Here is a 26,752-nt window from a genome sequence, read left to right on the forward strand (position 1 = left end):
CTATCATCCTTTCGGCGCCAAGTTAAAACCTTTCTCTTCTCCGAGGCATTTTAATTTTTTGTTAATGATGGTAATGTTTGTAATTTGATCTTAGTTATGCAGTTTTTAGATTGTGAAATTTGATTTTAGATTGTGATGCTTTTGTATTTCCCTGTATTTTATTGTATTTATGTTCACCGCCCAGAGAGCTATTGCAAGTCGGGCGGTATATAAGTTTTAAAAATAAATAAATAATAAATAAGCCATAATCTTCCCTCCCAGCAGACACCAGCCTGGTGTGGAGCTCCAGCATGGGGGAGGAATTCAGAGTCACCATAAGCAAGGCCACCTGCCCGCCCTCTCTTGCCTCCTAGAAAGAGGCAGTTCGCTTATTGAGAAAACTTCCAACCTGCCTTCCAATAAAATTTTCCCTCTAAGCCTACAGTTCTTTGGATTCCTATCTGGATCGGTAGCTAAAATCTGTCCCCCTACCTCTCCTTAATCATTAGGTTAAACGTATAAAACTGGGAATCCCACAAACTTTTAACTAGTTTGGACGTGTGGAGGTTTCAGGAGGATGCAATTTAGGGCTTAGAAATATAACTGCTATATTGGTAGTTGATTGGTTAATTATTTTATTTGTCAATTATTTCTTTTACCTGTTAATTATTCTTGTGTCAATTGTTGCAATCTTTGTCTCTACCTTATTTATTTATAAAAATACCAAGGGCTTCCACCCCTGCTTGCTTTACTCACCAACCCCACCTGCTGTTGCCACAGTTGCCCCCTTCCCCCACAGGGGTTGCCAGAGCACTCCTTTTTATATATCCCACCCTTCCTCCCAGCAGGAGCCCAGGGCGGCCAACAAAAGCACTAAAAGCACTTTAAAACATCATAAACAGACTTGAAAATACATTAAAACAAAACATCTTTAAAAACATTTTTTAAAAGCTTTCAAGACATCTTTAAAAAAAGGTTAAAAACATATTGTGTTTTTTTTAAAAGTTTAAAAGCATATCAGAAAGCAATTCCAACACAAATGCAGACTGGGATAAGGTCTCAACGTAAAAGCCTTGTTGAAAGAGGAAGGTGTATGTGCATATGTATATATGGAGATTTATATTGATAAAAAAATCAAAGGTGTTTACAACCATCACGTGCACATGTGTGTACACACACACACACACACACACACACACACACACACACACACACACACACACACACACACACACACACACACACACACACACACACACACACACACACACACACACACACACACACACACACACACACACACACACACACACACACACACACACACACACACACACACACACAGAGTAAAACCATGTAAAAATTTAAAATCAATTTAAAATTGACCAGGTCCTATAGAAAGATATATTCTCAACTGCCTGCATAAGCCTGGCAGCATAGAAAAATTTTCAGCAGGCATTTAAAGGTCAGCACAGAAGGTGATTGCTGCATCTCTATTGGCAGAGCATTCCTCAGAGCTGGGCTGACGACATGAAAGCCTCAATTTCTTGTTGTCAAATTAACCTTGCCAACTTGGGGGATGATCAACGATGCTCCTGAAAATGATCTCAGTGACTGAACAGGGATAGAAGAGTTCAGGTGGTCTTTTCCATTTATATATTGCCCCTTCTGTTACACAACTTTTTAGTCTTACATTTCAATGTTTGCTGAGTTTTCATGCTTTCATTATTTCTGGGCTTTGAGTTACATAAATCTTTCCCATTTATATTTCTTTTGGTCTGACTCCGGTCTATTTCAGTCATCCCCACAAGGTCACTGGAGCAAGCTCAACAGAGCTAAATTTAAGATTCTTATGTTATGAACATAACATAAGAACACAAGAAGAGCCTGCTGGATCAGGCCAGTGGCCCATCTAGTCCAGCATCCTGTTCTCACAGTGGCCAACCAGGTGCCTGGGGGAAGCCCGCAAGCAGGACCCGAGTGCAAGAACACTCTCCCCTCCTGAGGCTTCCGGCAACTGGTTTTCAGAAACATGCTGCCTCTGACTAGGGTGGCAGAGCACAGCCATCATGGCTAGTAGCCATTGATAGCCCTGTCCTCCATGAATTTATGCCTCTAATAGGTTTTCAGTGCTCACTCTCAAGTATCCTTGACTCGGTCCATAAGAAGCCTAAAAGGTAAGCACCATGGGTTGTATTCAACTAAGCCCTACTCACAGTAGATCCAGTCAAATTAATGACCCTACATTAGTCATATCTATGAACCTCAATGGGCCTATTCTGAAGAGGATTAACACCACCTCCTTTCCTTAAATCTGACCCAGAAGCAAAGTGCCAGCCAATGGAGCTCAGAGAAAATCATTCCCTGTAACTGGCACCAATCACCAGCCAGGCTGCTGCCATCTACATTCACCGAGATTGCCAAATTGTTTTGAAAGGCAGCCTCAGTGGGCATAAGTTGCACCCAGGAAGAAGTGTGGTTGGTGTCTCAGCTGAAGCTGGGAGGTGCCTCTAGCCATTATCTTGGCCTGCAAGTCTACTAATACTTGCAAACTACATGGCCCTTCTGGTCCCTATCTCAAACAAGCATTTCCACCCCTTTATCAGAACTGTGAGCAACTCTGGCTTGTCTGGATTGAAGTTCAGTTTATTAATCCTTACACAATCCATGACTGACCTCAAACCATTATTCGTGGACAAAACTGCCACACCTGGGCCAGATGGAAAAGTGGAAAAACATGGGCTCAGTAGGTGGCTGATGTGGGTCCCCAGCAGCTGAGGTCTGGAAAAGGACAGAGCTCATGCCTGTCTGAGCTTCCCTGGCAATGGCCAGTCACTCTTCCATTGCCACATCTTCTATTTCCACTCACAGTGCTTATTGCAGTGCCCAAAGCCTTCATGATCCAGTAAAGTTTTGCAGATTAAAAGCTGGGAGTTCCAGACAGTATCAGGCCAAGTCATACTTTGTACAGGGAGGTGCACACCTATAGCCTGACAAGTGGCCAACTCACTTCCAGGGCAAAGGAAACCAGGCTCAGAAAGTTGGTGGTGAGCAATTAAGGGGAGAGGCGCTACCTTTGGATACATTGAGAGGAAACCTCTGAACAGGAGGCATGACCCAAAACATTCTGGCTCCTTTGGGACCCATAGTACTTTGCAGTAGCAAGGCTATGGCTGCTGCAACATGGGTCTTTCCATGCAGTTGCTGATTCAGTTCATCCTTCCAGATCTGCTCTATGTGCATCTCCTGTCCATCCCTTATGGCATTGTGGGCTATTTGTGGTCCCAGGTACACACACATGCGCACAGACAGGTGTACACAGCTCTGCTGGGTGTGTGCAAAAATGAGACTGGACACCATTTCAAATAGGGAGAGAAAAATTGAGAGGCATCTTTGAGGGACAGTGAAGCAGCTGTCGGATCCACCTGGGGTGAGATGCAGCCAGATGCAAAGGCAATCATGGGATAAGGCAGGGCAGGGCTTTAACTGGGAATGGAAGGCCAAATGGATGACGCCTCCGAATGCCAAAGTTGCATTGCTATGTCTCTAATAGGTTTTGGCTCAGTTCATTAGCAAATTTTAGCCAAGAGCCTCTGGGGCTTGGGGCTTGGAAAGCGTAAGGTTTTAACCCTGATTAACACGGCTGGCTTAAGCAAGAAGCCTTCACCAACTGGGGGGGAATGCACAGGCAAAATTGAAACATGACTCCTTTTCATACTGAAGGAGAGAAGAATTGGCTAAACGCTCAAAAGGTGAACCAGAGAATTTGGTTCTACAAATGCCAAGCGTCACGCTGCAAAGCACAGATTTCCGCTGCTGGCCCGTCTCCCGGCTTCCAGCAGTACCTCCAAGCTCATCTGCCTGCTACTCCCTCTCTTCTCTCTTACCCAGACGCCAAAGCACCCTTGTGCTTTCCTGAGCTGTCAAAACTGAAATGCTGCTTTGTGTTTCTTCATTGTTGAAGGAAGCACTTTTTGGTTCTTTGGAAGATCTGCCTCTGGGACCGGGCAGCTGATGTCTCTCTACCCATCGCTGTGTCCTGCCATTGCACCACCACAGCCAGGGACAGCTGCTTCCCCCTTTTGCTCAGATCTGGCTGCTGGCATTGCCGAAGATGCTGTGTACCTCCAAGCTGCTTCAGCTGTAAGGGTCAGACCTATCCCAGCCAGTTCAGCTCACAGGAAAGCAAGCAATTCCGGCAGACATCCATAGAAGGCAGGAGCACAGCTGGCTGCCAACATCACAGGCGCTTAGAATCGGATGCTGCAGTTTAATCACACCAGAAAAGCAGTCGCTCCGTCTGTTCCGCTTCACTGAAAGCCAAAGCTGGCACAATCTCTGTCATGTAGCACTTCGCAGAAGTGAGCACTAGGGTGGTGGGGACCAAGCTAATGAAAGGATACCCCCCCAATTTACAACAACAGAACAGCTAGGAAGCCACACTTTGGCTTGTTAGACACATCACCACAGTGGCAGCTGTTCAAAGGAAGGGTCTGATATTAGTCAGCTTGTGACCCTAGTTATCTGCCCCCCCCGCACCTGCTTCCACCCTTTGGCCATCAAGTCTTCATGGCATCTGAGCGAAAAGTGTCACTTTGCACCTGTCCATCCGCCTCTAATGCAGAAGGCTGCACATGCTGCTCTGCAAGGAAAGCGAAACACTTTTTCCTGGAGGGCTTTTAGCATCTCACCTATTATAGGTACCAGTCTAATAATCTCTCAGGGGTCTGTGGGTCTGGAAGAGTGGATGGACTTTTGTGTCATCTCTGGTCCTTGCAGGTGGGGTGCCCTTACAACTCTGGAACGCATTCCTCACCCCCAAGTGCTTTAAGATCTGCAAGTGAAGCCCTGATCAGGGCAGCAGCATCTGTGGATACAAGATCAGTTGCCTCATGGAACAGAACCTTTTTGGTGGTTGCCCCCATACTGTGGAATGCTCTCCACTGGGAAGCTGATAGATATGGAGGACTGATCCTGGAGCTGTTGATCTTCTGATTTTTTAAAAATTTTGCATCGGGTTTATTGCTTTTAATGGGCTGCCCATTTTTTTTAATGTTGTGAATTACTTTGTCCATGATATAATTGAAAAGTAACATCAAAAACATGGCAACTAAACAAAACCTTGGGCAAGAAAACTTCTGCACTTCACATGCACAAGGAGGTGGAGGACTGCACTTAACGGGAGATTGTAGTGTCTGTCAGCCAGAGCCAAGCTGATCTAGAATGCAAGCACATGGATCAGGGGATGGACAGTGAGGTGTGGCTGCCTCTTTTCTCTCAGCTGGTGGCTTCTGCTGTAAGGGCCAGCTCTCTCTTCTCCTGCCCATGTGGAGCTGCACTGAGACATTTTGCTGTCCCCAGTCAGCCATGATGCCAGCTCCAAGATCCCCTGCAATGTTGCATCAAACATCCCTGCTCAAGCCCTGTGCAAACTTGGACTGGTTCTCCTGCCCAGAACATGTTTCCACCATGAAAGATGCCTGACGAGTTGAGTGGGAAGCTCGTTCACTCCTTTGCCTGCTGCCATCGGGTTCCTGGGCCAAGCCACACTCTCAGCACCGAAGCAGCAAGCAGGGATCTTTTGGGATCCATCCTCTCTCTGTTGGAAGGCAGAAAGTCAACAACAGGGATGTTCTTGGCTGAACTTGCTGCTTTGCCAGGTGTAAGGAGCTCTCGACAGGTGATGCCACTCTTCAGCCCTCTCTGGCCTCATCATGGCCAAAGAGAAACACAGCTGGGGTGGACACTGGTTGGTGTGGTGACAGGACGGGAATGGGAATTATCAGTCGATAAAGACTCAGACAAAAGAGGGGAAGCAGCAGCCATTTAATAATTGGGAAGCTTCATGGCCCACAAAAGCTAGCCCCTAGAACCCTTTCCTGGAGGGGGGCGGTGGGGAGGAAAGCAAACTAAAGCTTGGGAAGGCTAGGGGAGAAGTCAGGCAGAGACTGCAAGTGGTGGAATTCCATAGCTCTGCGGAGGAGGAAGCCTGGTGTGTGTGTGCAGGGAGGAGAATAAGAGAGAAATCAAACTTTTGTTGTTGTTGCTATGTGCCTTCAAGTCGACTATGACTTATGGCGACCCTATGAATCAGCGACCTCCAGTAACATCTGTCATGAACCACCCTGTTCAGATCTTGTAAGTTCAGGTCTGTGGCTTCCTTTATGGAGTCAATCCATCTCTTGTTTGGCCTTCCTTTTTTTACTCCTTCTGTTTTTCCCAGCATTATTGTCTTTCCTAGTGAATCATGTCTTCTCATGATGTGTCCAAAGTATGATAACCTCAGTTTCATCATTTTAGCTTCTAGTGACAGTTCTGGTTTAATTTGTTCTAACACCCAATTATTTGTCTTTTTTGCAGTCCATGGTATGCGCAAAGCTCTTCTCCGACACCACATTTCCAATGAGTTGATTTTTTTCTTATCTACTTTTTTCACTGTCTGACTTTCACCTCCATACATAGAGATCGGGAATACCATGGTCTGAATGATCCTGACTTTGGTGTTCAGTGATACATCTTTGCATTTGAGGACCTTTTCTAGTTCTCTCACAGCTGCCCTCCCCAGTCCTAGCCTTCTTCTGATTTCTTGACTATTGTCTCTATTTTGGTTAATGGCTGTGCCAAGGTATTGATAATCCTTGACAAGTTCAACATCTTCGTTGTCAACTTTAAAGTTACACAAATCTTCTGTTGTCATTCCTTTAGTCTTCTTGACATTCAGTTGTAGTCCTGCTTTTGTACTTTCCTCTTTAAATCATTACTGTTTCTGCTAGTAGTATGGTATCGTCTGCATATCTTAAATTATTGATATTTAAAAATTAAACAAATGAGGTGGTAAAACAACATTATTTGACACTTAAGTTCTTCACAATGAGAAAAGCCTGGGATGTCCTGCAGGCCTAAGAGCCTCATCAGGTCACCTCCAAGAACAGAGGCTCTGAAAGAACCTTGGCAGAAAGGAAAACCATTGCAGTCGCTCCCACCCCGCAGACCCAGCTGGTGCTATATTGGCTCCCAGCACAATATTTATTTACTTATTTATTTCATTTATATCCCACCTTTCCTCCAAGGAGCTCAAGGTGGCACATATGGTTCTCCTCCATCTCCATTTTATCCTCACAGCAACCCTGTGAGGTAGGTTAGGCTGAGAGATTGTGACTGGCCCAAGGTCACCCAGTGAGCTTCATGGCTGCGTGGGGATCTGCACCCGGGTCTCCCTGGTCCAAGTCCAACACTCTTGCCACCGCTTCACACTGGCTCCCCTTGAACCTCCTGCAAGCCCCGCCCAAAATGAGCCTTGCAACTGAAAGAAAGCTCCAGGTGGTGCTTTTCACTTCCAGGGGCAGCATTTATGCTGCTGGTGGAAGAGGAGACGCTTGGGCGGCCCTCATGCCCACAGAGTGCTTGAAGTGGCCCAGATGCTTCTTGGCTTCCTTTTTCATCCCAGACCTTGCTGGTGATCTAAATGCAGGGTAAAATTGTGTAACGTCAATACACACACTGGCACATGCAGCTCCAATGCTGAGTTACTTTGCATATTTCCCTAACAGCAAGGCCCCCTGAATCAGGCACAGATTCAGCCCCAGTCTTAGATTTCTAGCCACAGCCTAGAAATAAAGCTCAAGTCATTTGCTTCCTTTTAGATCAAGCTCCATTTCAACAAATCCATGCTGGGCTCCCTTAACGTCAGTTGTCAGGGAATATATTTGGAAGGGTGGGACCTTAGGCTGCTCACCCTCTCTCTCAACCTGACCTGCCTCACAGGTTGTTGTTTGATAAGAAGAGGGGGGAGGAACTGTGTGCGCCACCTCGGGCTCTTTGTAGAAAAGGTGGAATGTACATGCAAATAAAGGCTGGGACATATTTATTTATCATCACCAGGTTGGGGCCAACAAATTCATCCCCGTTTGTTGCTGCCTCCCCAAGGGACTTGCCCAGTCTTCACCCACACAGAGGTGACTTCTCCTTCTGCCCTTCCACAAGGGAGAGAAAAGCAGAGGCAGCCAGACATACCTTGGCATCCAGGATGCTCGTTTCCACCCTCGCCACACCCTGGTTTTCCCTGAAGAGCTGGATCTTGCTGACCTTGCTGAACTCCGACAGCACAGTGGTGAGGTTGGTCTTCAGGTCAATGACGTGGCTGATCCCGTGGCGGGGTCCCACCAGAAGTGTGGTGGCTGGTTGCTTCTCATCCTATGCAGAGGGAGGGAGGGGGATTGTCAGAATTTAGCCTGTGAAAGTGGTTGGTGGCTCATTCCTGCCCCCTTGGCCTGGTCTGGCCCTGTGCTACCCTGCTTGCACAGCTGGTTGCCTTCCACCCTGGGTGCCAGCTGGGCCGGAGGCCACTGTGCCAGAGGCTGCTTCTGTGTAGAAGGCAGCACTCATGGATAGCCCAGAGGACATGCCTGGAACAAAACTCCCAGGCAGCTCTGATCCTGGCTCTGCAGTGCTCACAATGGCTCCTTTCACATGAGGTGCCAAGGCTGGTTGGAAATCATGCAGGTGCATTGTTGTAGGTGCTGCAACACAAGTGCAAGTGCTGCCATTCCCAGAGGAGGAGACGGGGTCTGGGTCAGCACTAGAGATGGAGATGGCAGGATGGAGAACGGGACCAGAAGCCTCCCCAGCTCGGCTGTGGGGCCGTTTGGATGAAGAGGATGAGGAGAAAGGGGAGGCCCCCTCTGGGGTGTACCTGTGTGAGTGAGGGGGCATGAAAGGTGGGCAGCATTTGCAAGCATCTGGGGAGGGGGCAGGACTGGGTTCACCCCACACAAAATGGCATCCTGCATTGTGAGCAATGGTGTGCGAGCGTAACAGGTCACTGTCACTGCCAAAAAGGCGTGTGTTCATGGAGCTCCTTCCTGCCCGCAATTGCACACAACATTGCACACCACTGTCTTTGGCCATGCGGCCTCTCAACTTCACAACCGGCCGCCACAGAGGTAGTCACGAGAGGCTTGTTGCTGTGGCACTTGCGGTAGGTGTGTATTCACCATTTGGATGGGAAGACCTGGGATCCCTTCCCTTGACCAGCCAAGCAACATGCCCATGTGAAACATTTCCTCCCCCGTCTTTCTTCAAAGGGGCTCAGTTGAGAATCCATGGGATCCCCAGAAGATCTCTGGCAGAGGGAGGGGCGTGTGTGTGTTTTGAAAACGAAGGGGTGGAAGAGAGCCAGAGAGTGGCTGGCTGGCCTGTCAGGTCCAGTCTCTAGGGAAGGCCCAAGGGAATGTTGGGTACGAGTTGCTGAGATGTTGAGAGTCTGCAGCCCACATACTCTGGGGCACAGGCTCCTGCTCGTCCTCTCCTGCCTTCCCTCCCTCCCTGGAATCCACCGTACCAGTCCCACGGTGTTGAAGAGGACGCCGGCAAAGGTCGGCAGCTCATTCAGGATGCGCAAGTACTGGAGCTTTGCTTGGGTTGTGGAGACCTGAGGAGACACATCACACCCCTATCAGCAGGAGTGCCAGTATGCCACGGCACCCAGAGCCACTTCCCTGCAACCAAGGGCTCAGCTGCTGCTCCTTCTTTCAGAGCAGGTGAGGAACCTCCAGCCCAAGGGCTCCCTCCAGACCTCTTCCATTTGGCCCATCAGACGGACCTACCTGACAGTCACTCCAAGGGCGGGGCGGGGGAAGACACAGTTGGGTCAAAGGGGGGTTGCACGGCCTGCAAGAGGTGGGGGAGAGGATGTGGCCTGCCCACTGCACACAGTTCCCCAGCCCTGAATAAGCCTTTGTGCTCTTAGAAGAGTCTTCAGGTTCCCTCCCTGCAGAGCCCTCGGGGACCTCTGAGACTAGCTCAGCCCCTGCAGCACTGAGCATGGCATGGGCTTCTCCAGGCAGTTGCTGGCTTGGACAAGGGCTGTTCTACACGGGCTTGTCTTGGCTGGGTTGCCTGTGGAGCACCTGTCTGAACACTTCAGTCTCCCAGGACACTCTGCTGCTGATCTGAAAGTTGCCCTTTCTCCAAAGAGGAATTGCACGGGAAGACTCCAGTGCGAAAGGGCTGAATTAGAACTTTTCAGGAAGCTTGATTCAATTCAGTTGGGTCTGAATGAACACAACTGGTCCCACTACAGATGTTAATGAACACACCAAGCTCAGGTGATTGTATTGCCACCAACAACTGTTGTGAACAGTCATTTTGCTTCTTAAGCTTTATGTAGAATGGCCTCAGACTCCTTTTTGCAATCCCTGGTCATCTGACCCCTTCCCCCGTTCTATATAACTCTCTCTCTCTCTCTCTCTCTCTCTCTCTCTCTCTCTCTCTCTCTCTCTCTCTCTCTCTCTCTCTCTCTCTCTCTCTCTCTCTCTCTCTCACACACACACACACACACACACACACACACACACACACACACACACACACACACACACACACACACACACACACACACACACACACACACACACACACACACACACACACACACACACACACACACACACACACACCTTATAACAGTCATGCATTTTGATGAAATAGACTCTACTCCATAGTCAAAAGCTTATGTCATACAAATAAAGCCTCTTTATTGTTCTTTGCTGCCTTAATGGGAGGATCTACTCGTGGTGCAGCTGGTTGGATGGCAGTTCTTCTGAAGAAGAGCGCCATTGCACCAAGCCCTGGACAGGCTGATGATGCAGGCACAGCCTATAGATGCTTCCAGACATTGTAGAGTGGCCCCATACTTAGTAAGTAAAGGCTCCTAAATCTTGGCTACAGAGAGTTCACCATCTGGATCCAAATCTTAAAACAAATTGCAAGAAAAATGTTCACACAGTGTACTCTAAAATTGCATCTAATTAGCTGTGGTACAAACATTTTTACTAAGCAAAACTATATTAATTCCCAAAGTTTGATAATGCAATATTTTTACATTTCAGCTTGCTGTGCTTTTGATACACCCTGGACTGCACACAAATCTAAACTACAATTTAAGGTTGTTTTTTTCCAGGTGGCTTTGGAGTCATTTGTTATTCCAAGGAGGAGACACCAGCTTGTGCACAGAAGAAGGGGAAAATGAAACGATGGCTGCCCCAGAAAGGGAGGTGGTAGAAACAACTTGGAGTCCCATTCCAGGAGACTTGACTTGTGAAAGAGGTCACCTTTCTCCCAGAGCATTTTTTAAAAATAAAATTTATATATCACTTGATTGTAAAAAAAACCTCTAAACAGTTTGCAGAAAAGATTTTGGGTGGTGAGATACCATTTTCTTGCAATTTATTGGAGGTGAAATCCTACGCTTGCTGGGTGAATCCTTTTGGCAAAACCTGAACTGATGCAGTGCCTGAACTCCCAGTAACTCGAGACCAGCTCAGGCCTGGCAGCCACACATGCCTCTCTCTGGTGAGGGTTTGAACTTCAGGCCCTGACCCCAAGGTGCATCCCGCTGACCATCCACACACGCTTGCTCACTAAGAGCAAGGAAGCCCATCAGGGTTTGGGCCCCAGCCATGGACTCCCTGCTGGCCGGCCCTGTCGCCTTGCCTTGGTGCCGCATGGCTGGTTCTGGTGGGCCTTCAGCTGCTGGGAAAGAGACTTCCGCAAGCTCTTGTCTTTGATGCCCTGCAGCAGCGAGGGTGGCAGGAATGGCTCCAAGCCCCACTCTTTCCTGGAAGGAAGCAATAAAGTCAGTCAAGGAGGGCAGAGACTGGAGCCATGAGAGGATGGGGGTGGGATGGGCGGGAGCCTGCATGGAGCAGCTCCAGGGACAAAAAGAAGATCCAGGAAATGCCCCAGGAGGAGAGAAGGAGAGGGCTAAGTGGGGGAGGGGGAGGCACATCCTCCCTGCTCACACTTCCACCAATTATTTATTTAGTGTTCTTGTACCCACTCTTCAGCCAAAAAGGCTCCCCGAGTGGCTTACAGAAAATCAGTTAGTACAAGACAGTCCCTGCCTTACAGGCTTACAATCTAAAAAGCATGACACACGAGGGGAAAGAAGCAGGGAGGGAAGAGGAAAAAGCAAAGCGAGGCCAACATTTGCAAAGCTGGGACATTTCTTTCATGCCACTAATACAAATGCTATTTCTAAAAATACTATATGTTAATACACACACATGTTACTAAGTAACTTCAATATCCGATATACGTTTTAGGGTCATACAGAGCCAGTGTGGGGGTTTGTGGGCTGTTGACATTAAGGGAAAGTTTGGAAAGAGAGAGTTCAGGGCATGGGGGTAGGGTGGGGGGTGGAGGAGGGGATGCACAGGCAGAAACCATGTCCAGGACGTGGGCACAGAACCAGTCACTAGGGGGAGCCAAAGACACTGCCAAAATGCCTCTAGAAAGAGCCACTCAGGAGCAGCGAGTGGGCAGGCGAAGGGGAGGCCAGGGGGCTCACAGGCGCTGCTTGTCACCAAGTGGAGCAAGAGAGGTAAAGCAGCCTTCAGGCCCACTTCACTTCAGTGAGGAAGGAAGGAAGGAAGGAAGGAAGGAGCGCCAGAATCCATCCAGCAGCAGCAGCTCTCAAGGACTCTCAGAGCACCCCAGAAGGATTGCCACCCCCAAGCCCTTACAGGACATGTGTTTGGAAAGGGCGGCGGGAGCATTGTTTGCATTGCCCCATCCATGACCATGGCTGCTCGGCGAATGTTGCATAGCTGTGGCCTCCAAGCCCAAACGAGGCTCCCCCCTTCCCCTCCCACCCACATCTTGCCAGCCAGCTCCCAAGCCCACCCAGGCCCCCTTCAGGCCCAGAATTGGCCAAATCCCAAGGAGAAGGGATCTTCCCTTGCTGCAGGCCCCTCCCCCAAAGGGCCCAGATCCAGAGGACGCCTGAGTGGTGGCGGCAGAACTCACTCCACGTTTTTGAGGGAGACCTTCTGGCTTGGCCGCGTGGCAGAGACAGTGATGTAGATATGAAGGGCAGTCAGGCCAAGCAGCATCTCTGGCTTGGGCTCCATCCCAAACCGCTCCCGGATCACATCATTGCGGCTCTGGGGTGGAAAGAAAGGGGGATGACTCAGCGCAGGATCCTCCATGGCAGGCTCCACCTCAGCCAAGCCCCCCCCCAGCTCCATGCTGCATTACTGCAGGGAGGCCCACAGCCATGTGGGAAGCAGCTAACCGGCTGACGTCTCCACCTGCCATCTGCCCTCACGGATGACGCAGACAAAGGCAATTATCTTGGGCATCTTCATCACAAGCCAAACCTCCTTGCTGAGGGGGGAGTGAGAGTGCTGCTGAGCGGAGAGGTGCCCTCACATCTGCTGGCAGCGGCACCAGTGCAGGAAGCTCATGACGAAGGAGGCTTCCTGACACAGCCATGACTTGGTGATGGCTAATGGCCAAGCCAATAAAACCCACTCTGTGGCCCTGACAGGGAAGGGCCACTGCTCAGTGGCAGAGCACCTGCCTTGCATGCAGAAGGCCCCGGGATCACTTGTCAACCACGTCTCCAAACAGGGCTGGGAGAGACTCCCTGCCTAAAAGCCCTGGTGAGCTGCTGCCCGTCTGTGTAGAGAGTACTGGGCTAGACAGGCCAATGGTCTGACTCAGTGCAAGCCCACTCCAAGGTTCCTACAATGCCAATGCAGGAGGAGGAGGCGTCCAAGTGGGTGCCTTGGGGTGGGGTGCAAGGAAGGAATGACGCCCTGGCAGGGCCCCTGTCCTTTGGACTCCTCCACCCCCTCACCTGGATGTACAGGTACTCAAATGCTGCCGGGTCTCGCCGCAGCAGCTCCACCGGGTCTTTGGGGAAGAAGCTCACCCGGAAGAGGCATCTCATCCCCTGGTAGTGGGTCCTTTGCACCACCTGGAAAGAGAGATGAGGAGGAGGAGGAGCGGGTCAGGCGAGGCAAGGCAGAGCAAGCTTGTGAGCAATGCTGGCTTCTCCAATGGCTGGCATGCTAACGAGAGTTTCAGTAGATTAGCAGCGTTGAGCTTAGCATTGCTTGCCAAGCGCTCTGTGCTGCAGGGGTGTGATTCTACCGGAGAGAAAGCCAGCTTTTTCCTTGCTTTAAATCACTTGGACTTAGACTTGGTTTCCAAATAAGAAAAGACCACTTTATTAATAGAAATACCCACTGGAGGAAAGGTGCCACTTCTGCCTGGCTAGCCAAGTGGGAGGCTGCAGTGGCCATGCCTGGGCATTGCCCTCATGCTGGAGGAGAGGAGGCAGAGAGAGAGGGGCTCCTTCTCCTCCGGTGGCCAGCAGAGAAGAGAGGAACAGGAAGGGGAGTCGGAGGTGTGAAGAGCTCCGGGAGACACATCAGTTTACATGAAAGGAAGACGGACAGGAAAGATGAGCGCAGGTCAGTGGCAGCCCAGCCAGCCAGGAGGACTCTGTCTGTCTGTCTGTCTGTCTGTCTGACCATCCAGAGGACCACATGGGAGTTGCTCTCGTCGCACTTCCAACAAGCAACACGGCTTGTTCTTCAACTGGCTGGGGCTGATGGGAGTTGTAGTCCAAAATACCTGGAAGGCACCAGGTTGGCCTTGAGCAACAGCCTCCTGTGGCTGAAGGAGGCCATGTGAGGGAGCCAGTCAGTCAGCATCCAGAAGGTGACTTTTGAAGTCCCTCCCGGGAGGTGGGAGTTCCACCCATGAGCTCCTGTGAGGCTGCGACCTTACCTTTTCACCGTGGGGTTGACCCACTTGTCAGGGAAGGACTTCTTCCCTCTGGTTTCCCTTGCTTGGCTCTGCTCAGAATTGACCCCCCAGCCCCCCTTTCCTGAAAGCAATGAAGGCAGAGGCTGCTTCCCTTTCCCCTTAGATGTCTTTGATTCTGGCACTCAGGGGGAGCTGGTCCGTCAGAAGGGCCAGAGTAGGACAGGGCTTCCTCGGGCAACTCTGATGTGCAAAGCATGCTCTGGGGAGCCTGTCAGGCGTGGAATCCACCCATTGCACTGGATCGCCAAGGCAAAACATAGAGGATGCTGGGGGTGGGGGAGGGAGAAACGAACCATCTGGCTGGTTCTACCATAGGGATCACCAGAGAGATGCGCCTGGGACTCCCTGAGTGTCCCCTGGCCTGCAATAGGGAGCGCATTTGTGGTCCCCCTCCAACCGCTTCCTGTTTCAGTGGCATCACCCAAGTTGGGGGGGTCTGCCTGGTAGATTTTGCTACAGAGCAACGGGGACCACGTCAGGCAAGCCTTTTGCAAGGTCCGAACCACCCAGCTACCCTCAGCTGTGGTTCTGGCTTGGTCGCCCAGTGGCTGAAGTCAGGACTGATGTTGTGAATGAAACCAGCTTTTTGCCTATTTAGTGGCCTTGGCTCTCTCCCTGCAGGGGAGGAACTCTGGGAACGGCAGTTCTATGAAGTGGCTGGCCACCTCCTGGATAAAAACCGCTCTCAGCAGCGAGATCTCTCCCTCCCTCCCTCCCTCCCTCCCTCCCTGCGTGCCCAGGATGGCAGGAGCCATGAAAGAGCAACATGAGTTGGTCGGGTGGGAGAGAAAGACCACCCAGGCCGCTGTGGCAGCTTACGTGGGCCAGGGGCTGCTTGTCCTGCAGCAGGAGGAACTTGTGGCTTTGCTCAGGGCTGGAGTACTCCAAGACCAGGGAAAAATGCTCAATGTGCCTCAGGGAGAGGCGATCCTGCAGAGTCATCATCACGTCCTAGCAGGAGAGAGAAAGAGAAGGGCTGAGAGTCTGGGGAGGAGAGGGGAGTGGGGTCCTTCTTGCTGCAGCTCCCTCTCCCCTCCTTCTTGACCCAGGGGACTGAGGCAGCCCCCCCCAGGAGTACACTCAATTGGGGAGAGCAGCCCCAATGATGATTATTCATATCTATGCGTGGCACCTCTCTGACCCTGAGAAACAGACAGCAAAGTTGCAGCACACTGCAAGAAGTGGGTAGCAGGCACTTCATTAGGTGGCCATTGTCTCAATTTCGTCTCTTGTTGCTTGCAAGTGTGAGTCTCATCCATGGGAGAAAGGTAGCTGGCATGTTAATTTAATTGAATTGAATGGCAGCTCATTGACCAGAAAAAAGTGACACCTTTGACAGCTGGTGGGTTGGAGGTGAGCTTTGGTGAAAAAAAGCACCACGGATTGCCCCAGCGAGGCCGTTAAGGGCTTGGTAAGGAGAGATGGCACTGGCTAGGGGGACCATGGGGCCTCACTGGATGGCATTACTGGCCAGGCTGCAGAACCCTCTCCCTCGCCAGCCCCCTACCTTGACGGTGGTTCGCCCATCAAAGGTGAAAGACTTGATTTGCCCGTTCTCTAGGAAAACCTTCAGCACATTCGGAATGAGGAGGAGCGCTTCCTTCTTCAGCATGTCCTAAGAGTGAGGAGGGGCCGACACCCCACCCCCAATCCGGGGCAGCAAAAACACCAGCGGGGCCGAGAATGGGGGGGGGATGGAGGTGGGCACAGAGAGGAGAGAGAGAGACCTGTCAGTCATCTCGTGGCAGCTCTGCTTCTAGGAATGGGGTGCCTAGAAAGGGGTCTGTGGACAAATTGGCACTTCCAGATGCTGGAGCGCACGCTAATTGCTGAGGGGTGGGAGTGGGCAAAGAAGCCTCCCCCTTCCATGGGCCAATGCAGTGAGGGCCCCACCCATTTGCTCCTTAAGAGGGCAACACTTGAATACATTAGTGGCTGCATCAGCCCCACAACCTCTCAGTGGTGTGCTTGGAGGGCAGGAGAGGGGCGGAGCCAGGAGGACATCGCAGGGCTTCACGGAACCAGCTGCAGAAGGAGCACCCCTGCTGTGGCTAGGCAGGGGCCCTGCCAAGATCAGCTGCATGCCGCCTGGCATACCTGGCCACGCAGCAGAGACGGTGTAGGCCTCGGGTGCTCTGCCTCGCAACGCAGCAAAGCTCTGACGGTGTAAGGGCAGCCAGACCCCTGTAGCTCCTCCATCCCCCCAGCCAAGCCTAAAGAGCACCTCACCCTGAAGGAATCTGCCAGAGCCTCGCCACACCTTCGGGTGATTCCTCCCCTCCATCTGCACACACAGCTGCCTCCGTCTCACTGCCACTTGCCAGAGCCTTTCTAGACCCCCCCCCATTCTCCACTTCACTGCTTGCTCTCCTTTCCTGACCCTCTGCCTCTGTGCAACAGTTGGCAAAGGCAGATGTTGATTTAGCATGCAGTGTCCCCATCAGAGAAGAACTTTTACTGATTTGTTTAAAAATAGGCCTTGTACAAGTGTCTTGTGATTCACTTTGGCCACGCTGCTTAATCACATCTTTGTGCAATTAAGAGATGATGCTACTGTGATAGAAGGATGCTTTTGGAAGAGAATGGCCTCCATTCTCTCTGGGGTTTTTGCAGGGCTGGGAAAGTGGCTGCCCTGGGCTGGTGCCTTCTGGTCTGCTACCTCTGCAAGGTGCTTGGATGAAGCCTGCAGGTCCCAGGCAGAGCAAGAGCCCGGGCAGACCATCTGCTTGGGGTGGCATCAGCTGCCCACCATAATATGCTCTCTCTCACACACACACGCACACAGAGCTCTTGCCAAGAGAGGTATCTATCCAGGCACCCTACTCAGTCTGCTTCATTGCAAACCACCGTGCAGGGCCACAGGCTGCCCTTAAAACGGATTTGACCTTGCAAGCAAACAGTTGCCTCCAGACCTATCTGGACTTTTACAGTTGATTCCCCCTCTACCTGCCAGGACTTCCCCCGCCTCCACAGGTCCCTTTTACTGTGTGTGGGAAGGAGGTCAAAGCCGAATCCTAGGCTGAAGAGGAGAGATGTGGGCTTGCTTGGCTCCCAGTTTTTCCTGCCTCGCCCTTCCTGCTCACTCCTCCCCAAACTTTTCAACACTGTGTAGAAGCCTCCAGTGTGACTTGCAGATCACAAGAGCCTCAACTGTGGGGTGCTTTGTCACTGAATTTGCAACTCTCATCACAGAGCCTGAGCTGAGCCTGTCAAAAGCTCCTTGGCATCTAACTCCCACAGCCAGGCAGGCCATCTCTCTCCAGCAGGACAGTTGGTTGTGTGGAAGAAAACAGAGCTCACAAAGTGAAGCTCTGTTTTCTTCCACAGTTCACGGTGCTGTGACTTGGATACGAACCAAGGTTGCTGCGGACACAACGCAGAGTACTAGCCACAATACGATCATGGCCATGAACTGTAGAACAAAACAGAGCTCATAAAGTGAAGCTCTGTTTTCTTCCACAGTTGGCCCCTCTCCAGTGGATCCACGAAGCAGGCAAGAGCCTCCAATAGGATTCTTCATCCAGTCAGCCCCCAATTCTGAAATCATCCCAGAAGAACATGGACACCCGCCTGCCTCTGTCACCAGCACCTTGGCAGATTCAGAGGACAGAGGCAAGCAGCTGGAAATGCAGCACAATTCCTTCTCGCCAGATCCTTGAGGTCCTTCTGAGCCATCTGTGCCATCCAAAGGTAAGGCAAAGGATCCCTCCGCCCCACCCCATTGAGCTTCTTCTCCCCTTAGAGCCAGGCATGCTTCCGATCAGCAGCTGAATCTGCCAGAGCAATCCTGGCCCAAGGGCTCCGACACCCTGCCAAACCCAGTCATGCCCGAGCACAGCCAGATGGGGACCAATCACATGGCTCCACCATGACTTCAGACGCCCTTTCCCCCTTATCCACATGCACAGTGAAATGCCTTCCTTCCAAGCTCACCAGGAGCACATGGGTCAGGGCATCACAGAAGGTCAAAGGGACCTCCCCCCGCCTCCAGTCTGATCCTGACACAGAGCTGCAGCGCTGGGCCACCACAGCCTGGTATTCAGTCCCCGCTGTTCTGGAGTTCCTCCTCAGATGGGAGCGCAGAGAGAGAGTGGGAGACTTGCTAAGGGCAGCTGGAGGAACAAGCAGGGCAGAGAGGAGCAGAAAGGCGGCAGGGAGGGGAACTCACTGGATCTGTCTCTCCGATGGTGACCTGCTCTGAAAAGCGAACCTTCACGGGATTGGACCGCAGCTTCGCCTTTTTGGCTGCGCTGATGAAGGCTGACTTTGGGGACTGGAAAAAGAATGCAAAGTCAGGCCACGCCCCTCCCTCCCCGCCATGAAGCAAGAGCATCATCCAAGCCCTTCGCAAGCCACAAAGGGGCTCAAGTCAGCCTGCCCGCCTCGTCCAAGGGGCAGAGGGAGGGCTGTGTGTGGGCGGCATCCAGCAGCAGAGGGTGGGCAGGAATTTGGGTCTTTGAAGGTTTGGCTGCATGGCACACGGTGCTCGCCACCACGCATGGCCGTGCCCTCAGAATGGCTGGATTTCTCCAGGCCAGTCCTCCAAAGGTCCAGGCAGGCAATCTGGGCAAGCCCTCGCCTGGCTTGCTGGCCCTCAGCACCAGCAGGAAGTGCCAGAGAGCCCCCTGTTGAATTGGCTCCTCCCAGTCATGCAGACTTCTTGGGGAAGCAGCCCAAGACAGCAGAGGGGCGGAGGAGGAGGAGGAGCTTGATGAGCAGAGACCAGGCAGAACAGGCTGTCTGTGTGCAGAACGTGGCCAGATTGGGGTGGCCAGCAGGGTGCCAAGGCTAGAGGGGTTGAGATCCCAGGTGCAAATCCCTGCTCCCTGGGTGACCTTGGGCTAGTCTCTCTCTCAGCCTAGCCTACCACACAGGGTTGTTGCGAGGATGGAGAGAGAGGATCTCATTTATGCTGCCATCAGGCCCTTGAAAGAATAGCGGGACCAAGCAAGCAAGTTCTCTGGCAAGCAACTGGGGCCACCCCTGCCACTGACTGGAATCCCACAAGGCAGCCTCACCCTCAGGGTGGAACATGAGCACAGAAAGCGGGTCCCCTTGGTGCCCAATTCAGGATGAAACATGCCAGGGTGAGGCAGAGGGATCCTGAGAGGAGAGGGGCAGCTGCTGCAATCTTCCTCCTCCTCTGCTGACAGGGACCTTCCTGAGAAGGCCTGAGACGGGCCTGGCTGGGGGGGTGGAGGAAAGCCACCTGCCTGCTTGCTGGGGCCAGCTGGCCACTTGCTCTTCATGGGGCTCAACCCAGCAGCAGTGACTCTTCCTCCTCCTCCCCCTCCCCCCAAGGGAGGAAGAAAGGGAGAGGGAGCCCAAAGGATTCTCACGCTGATCCCTCTCACCAAGATCAAAAGGCTCAGCAAGGCAGAAATGACAGCCCGTCTTCTTTGCTGTTGCTGTGACAGTTCAGTCTGTTCCACCGCTCTGGGCTCTAGAGCGCCAGCACACTTTCCCTGCTCAGTTGCCATGGCCAGGCAAAGGCTCCAGCACGTCTGCCTTGCACTGAATGCAAATGAGGCAGGCAGCCAGCTTCTTGAGGGAGGGGGAGTTTTGGTGGGGGGCTTCCACTGGGGCTCACCCTACACAGTACAGCAGCCCCCCCTCCAACGTTAATGCTCCCTCTCTTCTTTTTCCACTGCTGGCGCATGTGCGTGAATGTATGTCTATTCAGGCCTAGGCACCACAGCCACACTCCAGGCTCTGGCAAAGAGCCCTACTGTAGAATAGAAGGGCAAGATAGAAATATTTTAATTAAATAAATAAATAATAAAATAAAGGCTAAGGTTCCCTGCCAAGGGCCAGAGGTCAAAGGACCCTCCCTCTGGCTCAGGCGGTGGCTCTCCTAACCAGAGCCTGGATCCAGTTCTTTATTTCCTCTCCTAAGGAGACGTTTGCTCAGCCTTGCGCAGCACCAAGAGGGGGAAAAGAGGCAGGGAGTTTGGCAAGGGGGCAGGGAGGCCACAGACCACCTGCGCTCAGGCCTGGTTTGTATGAAATGCTGCAACGTAATGGGTGGATCAGTCAAGTAAAGACTTTGCTGCAGGAAAAAGTCCTCTCAACCTGCCCTGCCTGCAAGAAACTGGCCAAGCAGAAATCAAGCACTGCCTCCAGACTGTTGAAGGGCAAGGTGGACCTCGTAGAGGCCACTGGATCCTGCTGCCCGGCTACAGGTGATGGAGTGGAGTCTCAGCAGGGGGAAGAGGGCAGCCCGTCCCACTTTCCCTTTCCAGCAGGGCCTCACCTGGAACAGAGAGCAGCTGCTGGAGGATGCTGCCTGTGCCCCCATCAGTGACTAGAGGTGCAATCTCCACTCGGGGGCCCAGGCCATTTCCTGACTTGCTTTTATTATGCCTAATTTTTCTTGCATTCAGTGGAAGCTGCCAGTCTCAGGCATGAAGAGGTGAACGAGGAAACCTCGAGTGAAGCATCCAAGAGGGGCGTAAGGAGAAGAGACAAGATAAGTGGCACAGTCAGGGCCAAAGAGATGAGAGGGCTCAACAATAAGGACCAGAACCTTGAACTGGATACGGTGCTTCACCATCATGCAGACTCCCCCCCTCTTGTCCTCCACCCCGACATCAAGTCTTGCCTCTCACCTGATGGGTCTGTAGCACAGTGAAGATGACAGACTCCTTTGTGCTTCTGCAGGACAGAAGGGAAAAGAGAGAGCTGTGTGGGTCCTGCCCTCATAGTGGCCAAGGGCGTTTGCAACACAGGAAGCAGATTTGGACTTCCCGAGCCTGCTCCTCCCACCCTCAGGTTGTTCCCTGGGGGCCAAAGAGCAAGAGCCACCTCTGCACCTACACACACAGTCACTGCCTCTGCCCACAGGCAGGGCCAGCCAGCGTGGGCCTCCTCCCACCCCTGTGGCGCCTCTTATACTCCTGCTTGTGAGCTTCTGAGAGGCATCTTCTGGACTTGTTAATCTGCGTTTTATTGCATTGGATTTAGTTTGGGTGATGATGATGATCATGATGATTGCTGCCCTGGGCTCCTACTGGGAGGAAGGGCAGGATAGCAATCTAATAAATAAATAAATATTATTACTGCTGCTGCTGCTGTAAGCTACCTTGAACCTCTTGGAAAACAAGGCAGTGTAGCATTAAAACAAATAATTCTGATTATCCACTGTGGAAACAGAGTGCTGGACTATTGGGGGGTTTTGCCTGATCCAGTGCCCTGGCCCAGCCCTCCCCATGAAAGCTTGGCGCATGCTCAGCTTTGAATGACCTTTCGCCTTGCCCTTTCTGCAACTCACAGTGGGGTCGAGGTGTCTGGGGCCAACAAAGCCTGTTGCTGCTGCTGTTGCTGCTTCTGGTGGTGATGGTGGTAGAGAGCGGCAGGGGACTCAGTGCCCTCCCCTCCCCTTCTCACCCCCCCTCCTTACCTCACAAGTTCTATGAATCTCTCTCTGGGGGCATCACTCACATCTTCATTGTTTATGGCCAAGATCTGGTCGCCTGCCAAGAGCTTGTCCTCAGAAGGCCCACCTGCCAAGGAAAGGGCCTCTGCAGTCAGCCGCTGCTGCCAAAGGGGGGGCAGCTGGGGAGGGCAGCCCTGCCTGTGGCCTGTGTGCAGCAGCAAGCCAGCCTGTCCCATGTGGCTGCCTCCTGGGCAAGCGTTTGTGCCGCCTGCCTCCCGCTAACGACACCTTTCCTCCTCCTCTCTCTGGTACCTGAGTGGGGCCCCAACCCTACTAGCCACAGATTCCCCAAGGGAGGACTCAACAAAGTGGCAGCACGCTTCCCGCATACGCCTCCTGCCCTCCCTCCCTCCTGGCTGCCCTCTACTTCCTGGCTTTCCTTGGCTCACCTGGCGTCACAGAGCGAACCACTACAGGCCTCGCACTGCCAGCCACAAAGCCAAATCCGTAGATGGGGTCACGCTGGATCTTCACCTGTCGGAGGGCATCTGAAGGCAGCTGGCCACATTCCATATCATCCCAAGGCCCCTCCTGCATCACATGTCTGGGCAGGCTGCGGGCAGCGGAGGAGACACAAAACGGGACAAGCACTGAGCGGGGGGGGGGACACAGTTGCAGGCAGGTGCCCTCCCAGCCTTGGATCCAGTTTCTTCAGATCAGCCACTGTGCCCGCTTGGAAAGGGCGCCTGCCCTCCCCCTTTGCCCTGCAGGGCACCTCAGAGAGCCAGGCCAGAGGTCCATCTCTTTCTTGGGATCAAGTTTTCATATCAAATTTGTCAAAGACAGAAAAGAAAAAGATGCACAAATTGGCGGGGGGGGGAATGAAAAGGGAATGGAAGAGCCTCCCCGTCAGATCACATTAAGAATGCAATAACTGTCCATATAATCCATCCTAATTTAAACATACAAACTGATATAAGCCATCCAAATGCTGAGACAGGGATCCGCATAAAATTGATGTTTATAAGAAACATGTTCAAATGTAGCCAGGGCACAGGAATATAATTCAGGAGGACGGCAACATCTGCAAATATCAAGGATTTTGCCAGTACAAAACTGATATGGACAACAGCTTCAGACCAAACAGAACGTATCATTGCACAAGCCCACATCATAGGCCTCAAGCACCTCTGGCTCGCTCAGGGGCCACTCAGTCCATTCACAGGCTCTCCCTCCTCACTCGGATTGGTAGGGGACGGGGGGGGCCTGTATTCCAGGTATGGGAGTTGTTGACCTGAGCAGCAGCAGCAGCAGCGGGCCCTGCCATCCTCTCCCGAGAATAACAACAATAGCGATGTATTAACTTTTAGTATTAATGAATGCATACCCCATCTTTCTGCAAAGGTGTACAAGACATAAGTACAATCTAAAAACAAGACAAAAATGCAACTGAAAAACACAACAAGAAAAACCACCCGCCGTTAATTCAGTGCCAAAGCCTGCCTGTTCCACACTGACATTTTGGCAAGAGGGCAGCTCTGCAGAGATCCAGCCTTGGGATTGGGGGGTGTGTGTCCTTCAGTGAGCTCCAGGGGGCCTCATCCCTTGCTTAAAATCAAGCTCTGTTCAAAGCCACATGGACAGGATGTTCCACGGATGACCATCTGGGACTCGATTGCCCCAGCAATGTCACCTGCCAGAGGCTGGAAGGGCACTATGGGGGGAACGTGGGGAGGGGAGACCTAAAGAGGAACAGCCTCCAGGAGCCTAGAGCTGCACCTTGATTCTCACATCCCCCCACATGCCCCAGGCCACTGGGGTGCCTGTGCTTTTGCCCCACTTCACGCAGTTAGTGAAACTCTCCTCAGAAGTAGCTCTCATGAGTTTCCATGCATCCTGCTCCCTGGTAATACACTCATCTAGAAAGGGAGTCCCACTGAATGCAGCTTGGCTTACTTTTGAGTAAAGACACACCGAATCAGCTGCTAACCTGGGAGACGCTATGCTGCCTTTGGGCCTGAAGAAAGTGCTTTTAGTCACATTTTAAGGAAGGTTTTATCAGTTTCTTCCTGCTCTGCAGAGCTCTCTCTCCCTCCTCCCAGGAGATGTTGTATTTTTAGGCTTCCAGGTTGCAGGTGCTGAACAAACCACCTGCGCTCGGGCTGCCTTGCAGATTCCTCTGTTAGATCTTAGATGACAAGTTCTTGCTGATGATATCGCGAGGCTGCGTCTCATTTCCCCTCCCCCATTCTCTCCTCACGTTGCTGTAAGCAGCTTCCTCAGGCCACCTGTGTTAACACACAACTCCCCGAACAGACTGGGGCAACAGAAGTGATGCCCACACTCTGGATCTGAGCCTCTCTTCAGCCAGAGCCCTGACACCAACTGGACCTCTTGGTTTGCAAGCCCTCTGCTAGCTCGTCCAAGCTACAAACAGGACCCCTTTTCTCATTAATCCTGTTCCATTTATTGATTCCCCACCCCACCCCACCCCACTCATTGTTCAATAAAGTTGTCATCCAGACCCCACATTACATGTCTTGTGCAAAATGGGGTTGCCAATATTTTGTCTTCGATGAGCTCCTGTGACTTTAATAGCTGGATGACAAACAGCCTACCTTGGGATGTGTTGGTTAAAAGTCTTTCTACTGGATCGTAAATCAGGTGACCTGTCAGTCCTTGCATCTTTAGGGCAAAGCTCTGCAGACCAAACACCAACACTGTAACACCCAGCTCCACATCAGGGTGTGCATGTGGGTGGGGTGGGGTGGAGGAGGAGGGGGGAGGAAGGCTGAGCTGCTTCGGTGTTTAAAATGGGCTAGAATGTCTGTTTACTCCAGAAGATGGGGCAAGAGCACCCACAAAAGCTGACAATATTTAAAACACCAACATTTAAAAAAAGTTCAGAAAATGCGGTGAGAGAGACTTTTGCCACTTGTTCCTAATGACCTCTCAGGCAATAAAGAGTTGCCACAGTTTTCCGGGTCTGTGTCCAGCATATTGTGGCAACCTCAATGAAGAGGCTCTGCTGGGTGTCGGGAGACCAGCCAGGGAGGGGAGATAATGCTGGGAGAGATGGACAGAGTTAGGAAACTCCGTCCATCTCTGTGCCACAAGGTGACACACACACACCCCGGCCATGGTCTGTGGCAGTGCCCTCATTTCCTTCTAATCCTTCACCTCCAGGCTGGCTTTGTTTTCACACTCACCTACAGTGCATATCTGGGGAAAAGATAATATCTTCTTTTTCCTAATCTGTTTGTGATTCGGAAGAAGCAGCGGCCCCAGGGAGATATCAGCAGAGCACTTGTGCCCCTGTCTGGGCAAAGGAGCCTGCCCATGGCTACCGCTGCCACCCCCCCCATCACGCAAGCACGCTTGGGCAGAGATGCCCTTCCTTTGTCCCGTCCCTGGCTGGGAGAAAGCACCCAGCATAAACTATGCAAATGACACAGGTTAATTTATTGTGCCAGGCTTGCATAATCAGTGGATCTAATTAGAGTTCTGTGCAAATCAAACACCTCAGAGCTGGGGAAGAGGGATGGGCAGAAATGGCAAACATGAGCCTGAAAGACTTTGATTTCCTCTCTGTCCTTGAGTCTTTCTTCATATGAAGCAGATCAAAGTTCAGAAACATCAGAGAGTTATAATAATGGTAGCAACAAAGCAAAAGGAATAAGAAGCGTAGGAGGTCCCAATTCACCACATGGTGCTCTGGTGACAGATGCAACTATGGCATCGCTGCACTCTTCCTATGGAAGCCCAAGCATTGGCACAGATGGAAAATGGGGTGTGTGTATAAATTCTCCCAAGTCTGGAAAGAAATAACGAGCAAACTTGGCTGTGTATTTTGCTTTAGCAGAGCCACTAAGATTTGCACATCTGTGATCTGCTAAAAGCCATTGTGGAAATGGCAGGAAAATCCAGAGGTACCCAGAAAGCCAGTTTGTTTGCAGTGGCACAGGCAGCCCTGATAAATACCGGCACCTTTTTCATGGGTTTATTTATTTATTACATTGATATACCACCCCATAGCCGAAGCTCTCTGGGTGGTTTACAGCAATTAAAAACAATAAAAACAAAAGCTGGTGGGTTTTCATTTATACGTATGGGTGAAGGCAGAGCAGAGGACAAACCATGCTGGCAAGGTGAGAACAAAAGATAATAGCACTGTGAGAACAGCCCTTGCCAGCTGGGCGAGGAAAAAGAAGCCCCAGCAAAGTGCAATCAGGAGGCCACCACTCCAGCACCAGATGGACTTTGCAAAACTATTCTGGCAAAAGCACCTCTCCCTACCCTCCTGGCCATGGGTTCAAAAGCCCAGCCACATCCACCACCACTGCCTGAGTCTCCAGGGCCTCTCCTTCCTAAGGGCTCAGCCTCCACCTGCCCACAGCCCAGAGGCACCTTTGCCTGCAGTCCGGTCTCTGAGGAATGATGTCAGCCAGAAAAGACCAGGGAAAAGTGGAACGCAAAAGGCCCACCTGTCCTAAGCGAAGCATCTCACTGGGGCGATGTCGGGATGTCCAAGGAGAAGGTGCCCTGAGATGGTGCTATGTCTCGGTGCTACGAACTGCAAGGGGGTTGTGCGAATGCTATTAATGGTATAATGCACTTACTTTTATGTGTTTATCAAGTGTTGCTGGTTGCTTGGAGACCTTTGGACAGCAAGCGACTAACAAGTCTAAGAACGAATGATACCGGACTTCCCAGGAGGATCCCTCCGCCTGTGCAGCCTCTGAGACGGCTCCCGTCTTGGATGAAACTTTTTCAGTTTTA

The 26,752-nt window shown here is 51.7% G+C and overlaps 1 protein-coding gene across 1 annotated transcript in view; it reads right to left on the reverse strand.

Annotated features, from left to right (window-relative positions):
- Nucleotides 1–26,752, reverse strand: part of FRMPD3 (FERM and PDZ domain containing 3) — an 81,176-nt gene that overhangs the window by 10,054 nt on the left and 44,370 nt on the right. Inside the window, exons 2-12 of the mRNA XM_061599073.1 lie at nt 22,423–22,586; nt 21,998–22,100; nt 21,207–21,252; nt 18,767–18,871; nt 16,106–16,213; nt 15,418–15,549; nt 13,622–13,741; nt 12,787–12,923; nt 11,473–11,596; nt 9,320–9,409; nt 7,993–8,172 (exon numbers count right to left, since the gene is read on the reverse strand). Of these exons, the coding sequence (XP_061455057.1) occupies nt 7,993–8,172; nt 9,320–9,409; nt 11,473–11,596; nt 12,787–12,923; nt 13,622–13,741; nt 15,418–15,549; nt 16,106–16,213; nt 18,767–18,871; nt 21,207–21,252; nt 21,998–22,100; nt 22,423–22,570 (1,293 nt within the window). The 5' untranslated portion in view covers nt 22,571–22,586. The remainder of the gene's footprint in view (nt 1–7,992; nt 8,173–9,319; nt 9,410–11,472; nt 11,597–12,786; nt 12,924–13,621; nt 13,742–15,417; nt 15,550–16,105; nt 16,214–18,766; nt 18,872–21,206; nt 21,253–21,997; nt 22,101–22,422; nt 22,587–26,752) is intronic.

The sequence above is a fragment of the Rhineura floridana genome, chromosome 16 (assembly GCF_030035675.1).
Source record: "Rhineura floridana isolate rRhiFlo1 chromosome 16, rRhiFlo1.hap2, whole genome shotgun sequence".
In the NCBI taxonomy this organism is placed as follows: Eukaryota; Metazoa; Chordata; class Lepidosauria; order Squamata; family Rhineuridae; genus Rhineura; species Rhineura floridana.